This window comes from Oncorhynchus masou, chromosome 9, assembly GCF_036934945.1.
Source record: "Oncorhynchus masou masou isolate Uvic2021 chromosome 9, UVic_Omas_1.1, whole genome shotgun sequence".
Classification (NCBI taxonomy): domain Eukaryota; kingdom Metazoa; phylum Chordata; class Actinopteri; order Salmoniformes; family Salmonidae; genus Oncorhynchus; species Oncorhynchus masou.
The window spans coordinates 40,639,885-40,654,545 of NC_088220.1; the positions used below are offsets into that span (position 1 = coordinate 40,639,885).

At 40.4% G+C, this 14,661-nt stretch overlaps 1 protein-coding gene across 7 annotated transcripts in view; it reads left to right on the forward strand.

Annotated features, from left to right (window-relative positions):
- Positions 1–14,661, forward strand: part of LOC135545985 (protein diaphanous homolog 2-like) — a 626,286-nt gene that overhangs the window by 9,921 nt on the left and 601,704 nt on the right. For 6 of the 7 annotated variants that reach the window (XM_064974017.1, XM_064974023.1, XM_064974020.1 and 3 more), the window contains one exon: positions 14,626–14,658. The exons of the other annotated variant lie outside the window; for it this stretch is intronic. In XM_064974017.1, the coding sequence (XP_064830089.1) occupies positions 14,626–14,658 (33 nt within the window). The remainder of the gene's footprint in view (positions 1–14,625; positions 14,659–14,661) is intronic. 7 annotated transcript variants of the gene reach the window in all.

Here is a 14,661-nt window from a genome sequence, read left to right on the forward strand (position 1 = left end):
ACTTTTAACAAGACACATGTTAATTGAAATTCCAGGTAACTATCTCATGAAGCTGGTTAAGAGAATTTCCAAGAGTGTGCAAAGCTGTCATCAAGGCAATGGGTGGCTACTTTGAAGAATCTCAAATATAAAATATACTTTGATTTGTTTAACATTTTTGAGTTTCTATGTGTTATTTCGTAGTTTTGATGTCTTCACTATTATTCAACAATGTAGAAAATAGTACAAATAAAGAAAAACCCTTGAATGAGTAGGTGTGTCCAAATGTTTGACTGGTACTGTATATACAGTGCATTCAGAAAGTATTCAGACCCCTTCCCTTTTTCCACATTTTGTTACATTACAGAATTATTTTGAAATTATTCTAAAACTGAAATACTTTATTTCCAAAGCATTCAGAACCCTTCCTATGAGACTCGAAATTGAGCTCAGGTGCATCCTTTTTCCATAGATCATCCTTGAGATGTTTTTACAACTTGATTGGTGTCCACCTGTGGTAAATTCAATTGATTGGACATGATTTGAAAAGGTGCATGTCATAGCAAAAACCAAGCCATGAGGTCGAAGGAATTGTCCGTAGAGCTCTGAGACGGGATCATGTCAAGGCACGTATCTGGGGAAGGATACCAAAACATTTCTGCAGCATTGAAGGTCCCCAAGAACACAGTCGCTTCCATCAATCTCTTTAAAAAATATATATAATTTTGTACTCCCGGTCACGGCCGACTGTGACACAGCCTGGGATCAAACCCGGGGCTGTAGTGACGCCTCAAGCACTGTGATGCAGTGCATTAGACCGCTGCATTACTCTGGAGGCCCACTCTGTCAATCTTAAGTGGAAGAAGTTTGAAACCACCAAGACTCTTCCTAGAGCTGGCTGCCCGGTAAAACTGAACACCATCCCTACAGTGAAGCATGGTGGTGGCACCATCATCATCATGAATTACCCAGCCAGAGACCATTCGGACATCTCTGGAGAGAACTGCAAATATCTGTGCATCAAATCTCCCCATCCAACCTGACAGAGCTTGAGAGGATCTGCAGAGAAGAATGGGAGAAACTCCTCAAATAAAGGTGTGTCAAGCTTTTAGCATTATACCCAGGAATACTCAAGGCTGTAATCACTGCCAAAAGTGCTTCAACAAAGTACTGAGTAAAGGGTCTGAATATTTGTGTAAATGTGATATCTGTTTTTTATTTTTAAGACATTTGCAGAAGTTACAAAACTTTTTTTTTGCTTTGTCATTATGGACTATTGTGTGTAGATTGATGAGGGGAAAAACTATTTAATCCATTTTAGAATAAGGCTGTAACATGACAATGTGGAAAAAGTCAAGGGGTCTGAATACTTTCTGAATGCACTGAATATGTATTTATTTGTTGTTTACATTGTTCCAAGTGATCAGAAAAAATAATATTGTCATCTAAATGTAACTGATTGGCACACATAATAGTCATGCAACACTTGCTCCTATACCCTTCTTTTTTCTTGATTTCTAGAAGTCTTCCACAGATCTGACCTCCCCCTTTTCCTCCTAAGCAACCAGTAAACATTCGCCCGCTTCAAGTTTCTTTTTGCTCTCGACATTACTGTTTTCGGTGTTTGTAAAAAAAACATTTTGTTGATGTGATTATGATAGGTCATAGGTCAGTCCCTATTGTTCACATACATGTTTCACGTAAAGAGAGCAAGGGTTGAGGGATTACAGAATGTTTTTTTTCTAAGCAAATTTGGGATTTTGCTAACTAAATGGATGAAATTATGTTTCAGGAACAGCACAGACAGTGCAATAAACACTTGCTGTGCTGTTGTGGCTTTTTCAATCACACAGGCACTCGCCGTCTTTCTTTTTTTTACACAGTGTGACCATCGGGCTCTTTCTTGAGTAATTTCTGTGTCTTTATTATTTTATCAAACAGTTTGCTTAAAGCATCAGACAAGCTCAGTGCCTATGTCGTTGGTTTTATACAGTGCCTTGCGAAAGTATTCGGCACCCTTGAACTTTGCGATCTTTTGCCACATTTCAGGCTTCAAACATAAAGATATAAACTGTATTTTTTTGTGAAGAATCAACAACAAGTGGGACACAATCATGAAGTGGAACGACATTTATTGGATATTTCAAACTTTTTTAACAAATCAAAAACTGAAAAATCGGGCGTGCAAAATTATTCAGCCCCCTTAAGTTAATACTTTGTAGCGCCACCTTTTGCTGCGATTACAGCTGTAAGTCGCTTGGGGTATGTCTCTATCAGTTTTGCACATCGAGAGACTGAAATTTTTTCCCATTCCTCCTTGCAAAACAGCTCGAGCTCAATGAGGTTGGATGGAGAGCATTTATGACAGAGATTCTCGATTGGATTCAGGTCTGGACTTTGACTTGGCCATTCTAACACCTGGATATGTTTATGAACCATTCCATTGTAGATTTTGCTTTATGTTTTGGATCATTGTCTTGTTGGAAGACAAATCTCCGTCCCAGTCTGAGGTCTTTTGCAGGCTCCATCAGGTTTTCTTCCAGAATGGTCCTGTATTTGGCTCCATCCATCTTCCCATCAATTTTAACCATCTTCCCTGTCCCTGCTGAAGAAAAGCAGGCCCAAACCATGATGCTTTTTATGGATATCTTTAAGAAATGGCTTTCTTCTTGCCACTTCCATAAAGGCCAGATTTGTGCAGTAAATGACTGATTGTTGTCCTATGGACAGAGTCTCCCACCTCAGCTGTAGATCTCTGCAGTTCATCCAGAGTGATCATGGGCCTCTTGGCTGCATCTCTGATCAGTCTTCTCCTTGTATGAGCTGAAAGTTTAGAGGGACGGCCAGGTCTTGGTAGATTTGCAGTGGTCTGATACTCCTTCCATTTCAATATTATCGCTTGCACAGTGCTCGTTGGGATGTTTAAAGCTTGGGAAATCTTTTTGTATCCAAATCCGGCTTTAAACTTCTTCACAACAGTATCTCGGACCTGCCTGGTATGTTCCTTGTTCTTCATGATGCTCTCTGCGCTTTTAACGGACCTCTGAGACTATCACAGTGCAGGTGCATTTATACGGAGACTTGATTACACACAGGTGGATTGTATTTATCATCATTAGTCATTTAGGTCAACATTGGATCATTCAGAGATCCTCACTGAACTTCTGGAGAGAGTTTGCTGCACTGAAAGTAAATTTTGCACGCCCAATTATTCAGTTTTTGATTTGTTAAAAAAGTTTAAAATATCCAATAAATGTCGTTCCACTTCATGATTGTGTCCCACTTGTTGTTGATTCTTCACAAAAAAATACAGTTTTATATCTTTTTGTTTGAAGCCTGAAATGTGGCAAAAGGTCGCAAAGTTCAAGGGGGCCGAATACTTTCGCAAGGCACTGTATATGGAAAAATAAGTTTCAACATTTTGACCAATTGATTGGTCGAAAAGAACAGGATGACTCGAAGTCGACCAAGGTTTGTTTTTGTCGGTGATGGTCCTAATCACGTGACACCATTATTCCTATGTGAAGACTCAATAGCGCATTGAATCCAAATTAAGTCGGTTAAGATGGCGGCTCAAGGGTATATAACATGCACAGTTTGAGCTCAGTGATGTCCCTTCTCATTGAGTAACGCCTTCCACATTCTTGAGTTCGGTTAGGCGAGCCGAATGAGTGTGCTCGCATACTCCCGTAAAAGACCTTAGTTCGAAAAAATAGAAAAAAGCGGCAATCGTACTGTTTTGTCCATCTTGAAACTCCATAGCCATCCACTTCCTCAAAATAGAAACTATGTGTTTGATATCATTCCACTAATTCCACTCCAGCCATTACCACGAGTCTGTCCTCCCCATTTAACTTGCCACCAACTTCCTGTGATGCACAAACTGTTCCAGATGGGAAGTATGTGGACGCCTTAACTCAAGTTGACGGCCAAATGAGGTACTGCAGGTTGCAATTAGGAGCAAAATTATAAATAAAGCTAAAAATACTAGTTTTGTTTGCGATTTTAAAATAATCGGTTCAAGGATATACATCTGGTGTTTTATAAGCAATTATTGGTACTATGATTGTCTTTTAAAACATGTTTTATTTACACAAAGATTGACCACGAAGATTGCCATTTTTCCATTCATTATAATGGGGATCCTGTTTTCTGCAAGCAGTACCGCGGTCGTCCTTGAACTTCCATGGTTCAATGAGAGGGTGGTGGCAGTCATTCCTCCCCTGCTCTTTCCCCATCTACCACAGAGACAAGTGTAAGGGGGAGCCCCTCAGTCTAAACATTATCTGATGGATTTTATGAACAGGGCAAATGTCAGTGGAGTGCTCAGATTCATCTCGGCATGATCCTTTTATTATTTAACCTTTAACTAACTAGGCAAGTAAGTTAAAGAACAAATTCTTATTTTCAATGAATATGTCCACAATATTACTGTATATATACTTTTATATACTGGGGTGTCTGCTGCCTTTCCATGTAATGAGTCTGTTTCTGTTTCACGCCAGCACACACACACACACACCCTGTTAAGTGAACTCTAGGTCAGTACTTCAGTCTGTCAACAGAGACGGTCCCTTAGCAACATACAGTGCATTGTGGTTTTGTTTACCACTGAATAAGCTGTGTCCATATAAACCAGTGAGGCCAAAACTAAATGTGTAAACTGTGAACCACTATGTTCAAGCTGTTTGGTTTAACTAAGAAGGAAGTGCTACATAAATTCTAGCAGGTTTTTGGATTCACACTCAACCCAATTCTGTGAACATGTCCCTGGGTAGAAGGATTCGTCACTTTCCACGCCCAGAATGGAAATCCAATAGTGAGGAATGCAGACAAACTGTGATTGCAAAGTGGAAGTGGAAGTGAACATTTGGAATACTAGAGGCTATGAAGGAGACTGGGAGAGCGGGAGCAGTGACACAAGGTTGTCAAGAATTGTTAGTAGCGGCACATGGCGATACAGTCATTAGTGCCAACGACACCAAGAACTCCTAGTTATCCTTTGTTTGTTATGAATTACAAGTAATTAAAGCAAACCCCTGATTTCTGTGTAAGCATGTCTCCATGCTGCTTTTTAGATGAGCTCTGAAAATGCCATCCGTTGTTAATGGGGATTTTTTTCCCCCATTGAGTGAGCAGGAAGTGCTTCATGTGCAGATGGCGTAATGATGTAAAAATAACATATGTAGAAAAAACATATTTGAAACTAGGCCTACATGTTTGGCATGGAAAGATGTGAATTGATAGTATGTAATGCAGTTGTGGAAATGTCATACACCACCTAGTGGTATCACTTTGAGCAAGCCAATTGAACCTCTCTGACCTCGGATCAGACCCCTCCCCCCCTTTCTGTCCATGTAATTGTTTTCATTATGATCTTAAAGTCAAAACTGATCCTAGATCAGCATTCCTACTCTGAGACACTTTATGGATACAACATTACTAAAACATTTAGATTTGCTAATGCAGGACGGTATCTGGAATTAAAATAGGCCCTATATCCTTTAGCCCAGAAGAAAGCAAACTGAGTATTGTTATTGTACCGTCGTGGCCAAAAGTTGAGATCGACACAAATATTAATTTTCACAAAGTCTGCTGCCTCAGTTTGTATGATGGCAATTTGCATATACTCCAGAATGTTATGAAGAGTGATCAGATGAATTGCAATTAATTGCAGGTGTGAGTGTTGATGAGGACAAGGCTGGGGATCACTCTGTCATGCTGATTGAGTGCGAATAACAGACTGGAAGCTTCAAAAGGAGGGTGGTGCTTGGAATTATTGTTCTTCCTCTGTCATCCATGGTTACCTGCAAGGAAACACGTGCCCTCATTGCTTTGCACAAAAAGGGCTTCACAGGCAAGGATATTGCTGCCAGTAAGATTGCACCTAAATCAACCATTTATCGGATCATCAAGAACTTCAAGGAGAGCGGTTCAATTGTTGTGAAGAAGGCTTCAGGGCTCCCAAGAAAGTCCAGCAAGTGTCAGGACCGTCTCCTAAAGTTGATTCAGCTGCGGGATCGGGGCACCACCAGTACAGTGCTTGCTAAGGAATGGCAGCAGGCAGGTGTAAGTGCCTCTGAATGCACAGTGGGGAGAAGACTTATGGAGGATGGCCTGGTGTCAAGAAGGGCAGCAAAGAAGCCACTTCTCTCCAGGAAAAACATCAGGGACAGACTGATATTCTGCAAAAGGTACAGGGATTGGACTGCTGAGGACTGGGGTAAAGCCATTTTCTCTGAATCCCCTTTCCGATTGTTTGGGGCATCCGGAAAAAAGCTTGTCCAGAGAATACAAGGTGAGCGCTACCACCAGTCCTGTGTCATGCCAACAGTAAAGCATCCTGAGACCATTCATGTGTAGGGTTGCTTCTCAGCCAAGGGAGTGGGCTCACTCACAATTTGACCTAAGTACACAGCAAAGAAATAAAGAATGTTACCAACACATCCTCCATGAGCAACCTCTCACAACCATCCAGGAACAGTTTGGTGATGAACAAAGTATTTTCCAGCATGATGGAGCACCTTGCTATAAGGCAAAATTTGCTCGGGGAACAAAACATCAATATATTGGGTCCATGGCCAGGAAACTACCCAGACCTTAATCCCATTGAGAACTTGTGGTCAATCCTCAAGAGGTGGGTGGACAGATTAAAACCCACAAACTCCAAGCATTGATTTTGCAAGAATGGGCTGCCATTAGTCAGGATGTGGCCCAGAAGTTAATTGACAGCATGCCAGGGCGGATTGCAGAGGTCTTGAAAAAGAAGTGTCAACACTGCAAATATTGACTCTTTGCATCAACTTCATGTAATTGTCAACAAAAGCCTTTGACACTTATGAAATGCTTGTAATTATACTTCAGTATTCCATAGTAACATCTGACAAAAATATCTAAAGACACTGAGGCAGCAGAATTTGTGAAAATTAATATTTGTGTCATTCTCAAAACTTTGGCCACGACTGTAGTCCTTTGTATTTGAAAACTCTTGCCAGATGAGTTATACTCGTGATATTCTCCATACTCATATGGACCCATGAATCCAGCAAAATTGCAGTGGGCTTTTCAATTTTATTAACCTTTATCTAAACAAAATCCTATTTCGATAATGAAGGAGCTGAGGGCTAATTCGATTTGGGTTATTTTGAGGAATTAATGTTGGGCAATAAACATTTATTACAATGAAAGAGTTGAGGTTTTAATAAGCCAGAGAAGCCCAGAGGACGTACATGGTTAATTGTTATGTGGTAAATTGCATTGTTGTAGTGTTGCCGTGCGATAATGACTGTGCAGAAGTAAACTGATGGTTTCCCCTAAAGTAAAGACGATTAGCTCAACAGAGGTTCCCTTGTTGTTAAACTGATTAAAATATGTTAAATTAACCCATTTGAAAAATGTGCAATGTTTTACACACTTGTAGAGACAATGTTTGAAAGTAATGATGGGGGGAAATATAGATACAGTTACCTATTTTCTGGATATTATTTCTGACCATATATCGTTTTGACAATATCGCAATATTATTTTTGCAATAGTTGGTTGTAGCTGCACCAAACTCCAATTTGTTTGACTGATCAAAACTTGCTTTCTCATGGCTCTCTCTTGTCCCTCTGCAGCAAACATACAGTGCACATAGAAAGTATTCAGACCCCTTGACTTTTTCCACATTTTGTTACGTTATAGCCTTATTCTAAAATGGATTCAATTGTTGCTTTTCCTCACCAATCTGCACACAATACCCCATAATGACAAAGCATAAATGTAATTAATTTAAAATTGAAATATAACATTTACGTAAGTGTTCAGACCCTTTACTCAGTACTTTGTTAAAGCACCTTTGGCTGCGAATACAGCCTTGAGTCCTCTTGGGTATGACACTACAAGCTTGGTACAACTGTATTTGGGGAGTTTCTCCCATTCTTCTCTGCAGATCATCTCAAGCTCTGTCAATTTGGTTGGGGTGCGTTGTTTCACAGCTATTTTCAAGTCTCTCCAGAGATGTTCGATTGGGTTCAAGTCCGGGTTCTGGCTGGGCCAGTCAAGGACATTCAGAGACTTGTCCTGAAGTTACTCCTGCATTGTCTTGCCTTTGTGGATAGGGCCTTCCTGTTGGAAGGTGAACCTTCACCACAGTCTGAGGTCCTGAGTGCTCTGGAGCAAGTTTTCATCAAGGATCTCTGAACTTTGCTCTGTTCATCTTTCCCTCGGTCATCTTCCATCTAAGAATAATGAAGGCCAATGTGTTTTTTGGACCTTCAATGCTGCAGAAATTTTTTGGTACCCCTTCCTCAGACCTGTCCCTCGCCAGAATCCTGTCTCGGAGCTCTATGGAAAATTCCTTTAACCTCATTGCTTAGTTTTTGCTCTGACATGCACTGTCAACTGTGGGACCTTTTATATTTATAAAAGCCTCTATATATAGGTGTATGCCGGGACCTTTCCAAGAATTTAACTTTGTCATTATTGGGTATTGTGTGTAGATTGATGAGAATGTTTTATTTAATCGATTGTAGAATAAGGCTGTGACGTAACAAAATATGAAAAAAGGGGTCTGAATATTTTCCGAATACACTGTGGTGAGCAATATGTTTGGAACATCGAATTGCAGTAAAATCACAGTAACTTAATAAATAGTGAGAATCGCAATACACAGTTGAAGTCGGAAGTTTATGGACACCTTAGCCAAGCACATTTAAACTCAGTTTTTCCACAATTCCTGACATTTAATCCGAGTAAGAAATCCCGGTCTTAGGTCAGTTAGGATCACCACTTTATTTTAAGATTGTGAAATTTCAGAATAATAGTAGAGAGAACAATTTATTTCAGTTTAAAAAAATGTCATCACATTCCCAGTGGGTCAGAAGTTTTACATACATTTTAAGAATGTGAAATGTCAGAATAATAGGAGAGTGATTTATTTAAGCTTTTATTTCTTTCATCACATTCCCAGTGGGTCAGAAGTTTACATACACTCGATTAGTATTTGGTAGCATTGCCTTTAAATTGTTTAACTTGTGTCAAACATTTTGGGTAGCCTTCCATAAGCTTCCCACAATAAGTTGGGTGACTTTTGTCCCATTCCTCCTGACAGAGCTGGTGTAACTGAGTCAGGTTTGTAGGCCTCCTTGCTCGCACACATTTTTTCAGTTCTGCCCACATATTTCCTATATGATTGAGGTTAGGGCTTTGTAATGGCCACTCCAATACCTTGACTTTGTTGTCCTTAAGCCATTTTGCCACAACTTTGGAATTTTTCTTGGGGTCATTGTCCATTTGGAAGACCCATTTGCAACCAAGCTTTATGTCTTGAGATGTCTTGAGATGGTGCTTCAATACATCCACATAATTTTCCATGCCTCATGATGCCATCTATTTTGTGAAGTGCACCAGTCCCTCCTGCAGCAAAGCACCCCCACAACATGATGCTGCCACTCCCGTGCTTCACAGTTGGGAAGGTGTTCTTTGACTTGCAGGCCTCCCCCTTTTCCCTCCAAACATAATGATGGACATTATGGCTAAACAGTTCTATTTTTGTTTCATCACACTAGAGGATATTTCTCAAAAAAGTATGATATTTGTCCACATGTACAGTTGCAAACCGTAGTCTGGCTTTATTATGGAGGTTTTGGAGCAGTGGTTTCTTCCTTGCTGAGCGGCCTTTCAGGTTATGTTGTTATAGCACTTGTTGTACTGTGAATATAGATACTTTTGTACCTGTTTCCTCCAGCATCTTCACAAGGTCATTTGCTGTTGTTCAGGGATTGATTTGCACTTTTCGCACTGAAGTACGTTCATCTCTATGAGATACAACACGTCTCCTTCCTGAGCGGTATGACAGCTGCTGGTCCCATGGTGTTTATACTTGCGTACTATTGTCTGTACAGATGAACGTGGTACTTTCAGGCATTTGGAAATTGCTCCCAAGGATGAACCAGACTTGTGGAGGTCTACAATTTTTTTCTGAGGTCTTGGCTGTTTTCCTTAGATTTTCCCATGATGTCAAGCAAAGAGGCACTGAGTTTGAAGGTAGGCCTTGAAATATATCCACACGTACACCTCCAATTGACTCAAATGATGTCAATTAGCCTATCAGAAGCTTATAAAGCCATGACATCATTTTATGGAATTTTCCAAGATGGTTAACGGCACAGTCAACTTAGTTAATATAAACTTCTGACCCACTGGAATTGTGATACAGTGAAATCATCTGTTTGTAAATAATTGTTGAAAAAATGACTTGTGTCATGCACAAAGTAGATGTCCTAACTGACTGCCAAAACTATAGTTTGTTAACAAGAAATGTGTGGAGTGGTTGAAAAACGAGTTTTAATGACTCCAACCTAAGTGTATATAAACTTCCGACTTCAACTGTATCTCGTATCGGCACCAAAGTATCGGGATAATATCAAATCCTTGTCTATTTAGTGAGCCATAAACTAGGAGTTAGGTTAGCGTTAAGATTGAGACTACAACCTTATTAGCTATTGCTTCTTAAGTTGAGAGATAATGTTTAGCCTAATCAACGTATCTTTGTGATTATCCACAGTCACATGTTCATGTTTATCTGTCAGTAAAGCTAACCATTGTAGTTAACCACAGTTCTTCTGACAATGCTTTGGCCCCGTTTTATTATATTGAAAACCATTAGCTTCGCTCAAGGCTGCAGCTACTCTTCCTGGGGTCCAGCAAAATTAATGCCGTTATGCATTTTTTTATATATATTTTTTAAAATATTACAATACATTCAAAACCGATTTCCCCACATGTTATGTTTGTGTCCTCATGCCTCTACTCTACTACCACATATCTACAACACAAAATCCTTGTGTACGTGTGTGTATACTGCATATGTTATCGTGTGTGTATCCATATGTCTGTGCCTATGTTTGTGTTGCTTCACAGTCCCCACTGTTCCATAAGGTGTATTTTTTTACATACAATTTTACTGCTTGCATGATTTACTTGATATGGAATAGAGTTTCATGTTGTTATAGCACTATGTAGTACTGTGCTCCTCCCATGCTCTGGACTTGGGGACTGTGAAGAAACCTCTGGTGGCATGTCTTGTTGGGTATACATGGGTTTCCTAGCTGTGTGCCAGTTCAAACAGACAGCTCGGTGCATTCAACATGTCAATTCCTCTCACAAATACAAGTAGTGATGAAGTCAATCTCTTCTCCACTTTGATCCAGGAGAGACTGACATGCATATTATTAATGTTAGCTCTCTGTGTACATCCAAGAGCCAGCCGTGCTGCCCTGTTCTGAGCCAATTGCAATTTTCCTAAGTCCTTCTTTGTGACACCTGACTATACGACTGAAACAGTAGTCCAGGTGCGACAAGACCAGGGCCTGTATGACCGGCCTTGTTGATAGTGCTGTTAAGGAGAGTAGCACCTTTTTAAGGACAGATTTCTCCTCATTTTAGCTACTGTTGTATCAATATGTTTTGACCAGTTTATTATCCAGGGTTACTCCAAGCAGTTTAGTCACCAGAACTTGCTCAATTTCCACACTATTCATTACAATATTTAGTTAAGGTTTAGGGTTTAGTGAATGATTTGTCCCAAATACAATGCTTTTAGTTTTGGAAATATTTAGGACGAACTTATTTCTCGCCACCCATTATGAAACGAACTGTAGCACTTTGTTAAGTGTTGCAGTCATTTCCGTAGCTGTATACCCGACGTTTATAGTGTTTAGTCATCCGCATACATAGATACACTGGCTTTACTCAAAGCCAGTAGCATGTTGTTGGTAAAGATTGAAAAATGAAGGGTCCTAGACAGCTACCCTGAGAAATTCCTGATTCTATCCGGATTATGTTGGAGAGGGTTCCATTAATTAACACCCTCCATGTTCTGTTAGACAGGTAACTCTTTATCCACCATTTAGCAGGGGGTGTAAAGCCAAAACACAAGTTTTTCCAGCAGCAGACTATGATTGATAATGTCAAAAGCCGCACTGAAGTCTAACAAAATAGCCCCACAATCGTTTTATTATCAATTTCTCTCAACCTGTCATCAGTCATTTGTGTAAGTGCTGTGCTTGTTGAATGTCCTTCCCTATAAGCATGCTGAAAGTCGGTTGTCTATTTGTTTACCGTAAAATAGCATATAGGGAAGGTCAAGTCATGCGTCCTCCGAAACATGACCCACCAAACTGCGCTCCTTAACACCCGTCCGCTTAACCTGGAAGCCAGCTGCACCAATGCGTCAGAGGAAATACCATTCAATTGACGACCAACGTCAGCCTGCAAACGCCCAGCAGGCCACAAGGAGTCGCTAGTGCACGATGAGCCAAGTAAATCCTCCCCAGACATACCCTCCCCCTAACCCGGGTGATGCTGGGCCAATTGTGTGCTGCCCTATGGGACTCCCAGTCACGGCCGGTTGTGACACAGCCTGGGATCAAACTTACAGCGCTGCACCACTCGGGAGGCCGGCTTTACTATTCATAGGTAGCGGAGTTACTTTTGCTTCCCTCCAGGCCTGAGCGCTCACACTTTCTAGTAGGCTTCAATTGAAGATATGGCAAATTGGAGTGTCAATATCGTCCGCTATTATCTTCAGTAATTTTCCATCCCAAGTTGTCAGACCCCGGTGGCCTGTCATTGTTGATAGACAACAGTATTCTTTTCACATCTTCCACACTCACTTTTTGGAATTCTAAATGACAATGCTTGTCTTTTATAATTTGGTCAGATATACTTGGATGTGTTATGTCAGCGTTTTTGCTGGCATGACACTGTTGGCATCACCTGAGCAATAGTCAAGACATTGCTCTCTGTCACGTAACCTTTTGGAGCAGTGATAGTATGCAGGTATCATCTTGACAAGGCTGCCTCGAATGAGTAATTAAATAACACTTTCACATAGTCCATAGGGACTAGAACTAGATGTGGAAATTCATAGATAGAGGCTCTATCCCTGACAAAACACCTACCAACTGTTGATTCGTAGAAGTAATAGATATGGCAGTTTGAGCATCTGCTAGCTGCAGTCTTTAGCCTCAGGGAGCTATGGGGCTAACGGCTCGAGGGGTTGCAGTGTAAAGCCGTTGAGAGCGATAGCCTGAGATTAACCGAGGAGAGAACCCCCTCGGCAGGAGGTCCGCTTTATGGCCACAACACCCCACGTTCCCCGATCGTTAGCGCTTCACAGCCCCCACAGCATAGCGCCACAGCATATGGTGTTGTGTTGTTTCCTGCTTCCTGTGTCAGTGTGTGACTGAGGCGTCTTTACAAACGGCCGTCCGCAGCAGAGCCACAGGCCATTGGCAATGTATGCCTTGTGTCTGGAAAGGAAACAAACATCTGTTTTGGGAGTTTTTTTCGGGGGCCTACAGTTGAAGTCGGAAGTTTACATACACTTAGGTTGGAGTCATTAAAACTTGTTTTTCAACCAATCCACAAATGTCTTGTTAACAAACTATAGTTTTGGCAAGTCAGTTAGGACATCTACTTTGTGCATGACACAAGTCATTTTTTCAACAATTGTATAGTTTTGGCAAGTCGGTGAGGACATCGGTTAGGACACAAATTTCATTATGGGCCCTAAAGCACGCAAATAGTGTCCACTCCTTGTATACTTCGTATTTTGGCGAATGTAGTACGACATCCGGGAACTTTTGGCATACTAACTATATCCATACATGTCCAATAGGCATACTACATACTCAATTTACATCACAAGTAGTACGGTTAGTGCAGTTAGTATGAGTATTCGAGCACAGCTCTTGAGTTTGAGAAAAACATTTTTAGTTATTGAACTACAGTAGGTGAAGTGGATTTATAACCGGTAATGGAATTACGGTAACAGAATTACATCATGGATCCCTGATCTGTACTATGCTTAATTATGAATATTCATATCATTCTCTTTATGGTGTTTGTATCCCGAATAGGTACACAAAGGTTAAAACATGCAATAACCTTATTTTGCATATTTAGTTAATTCTACACAAGAGCTATTATACTAATGAGCTCCTTCCCTAAACAAGGCCACATTTGGTTGGACCAGACCAGGCTGAACCAATGTTTATGTTTCCCAAATTTGGACATGACAGCATAATAGAGCACAGTAGAGTAGCGTACAGCAGAGCAGATCAGTATACAGTAAAGTAAATATGTACAATACAGTACATTATATTGTACTCTACTCTAGTGTACTGTACTGCACTCTACTTTTCTTTACTGTACTGTACTGTCCAAATTTGTGAAACATACAGTACCAGTCAAACGTTTCGACAAACCTACTCATTCAAGGGTTTTTCTTTATTTTTACTATATAAAAAATGAAGTAAAGACATCAAAACTATGAAATAACATATGGAATCATGTAGTAACCAAAAAAGTGTTCAACAAATCAAAATCTATTTCATATTTGAGATTCTTCAAAGTAGCCACCCTTTGCCTTGATGGCAGCTTTGCATACATTTGGCATTGGTGTTATTCATAGGTGTGGTTATTCATGGGTTCATTCATATGGGTTCGTCTGAGGCTTTATGACATTTCTGCCACGTTTGCATGCGTGTCCATCTGTTATTGTGTATTGTGACATTTTGGATGTTCTCCTTCACATGCACACCATGGGGCTGTCATTTTCAGTTGGATCTTATTTTTCACAATGTGCCTTCCCTTCAACAGAACATACACATAAAAACATTGGCTGACGACATGGTA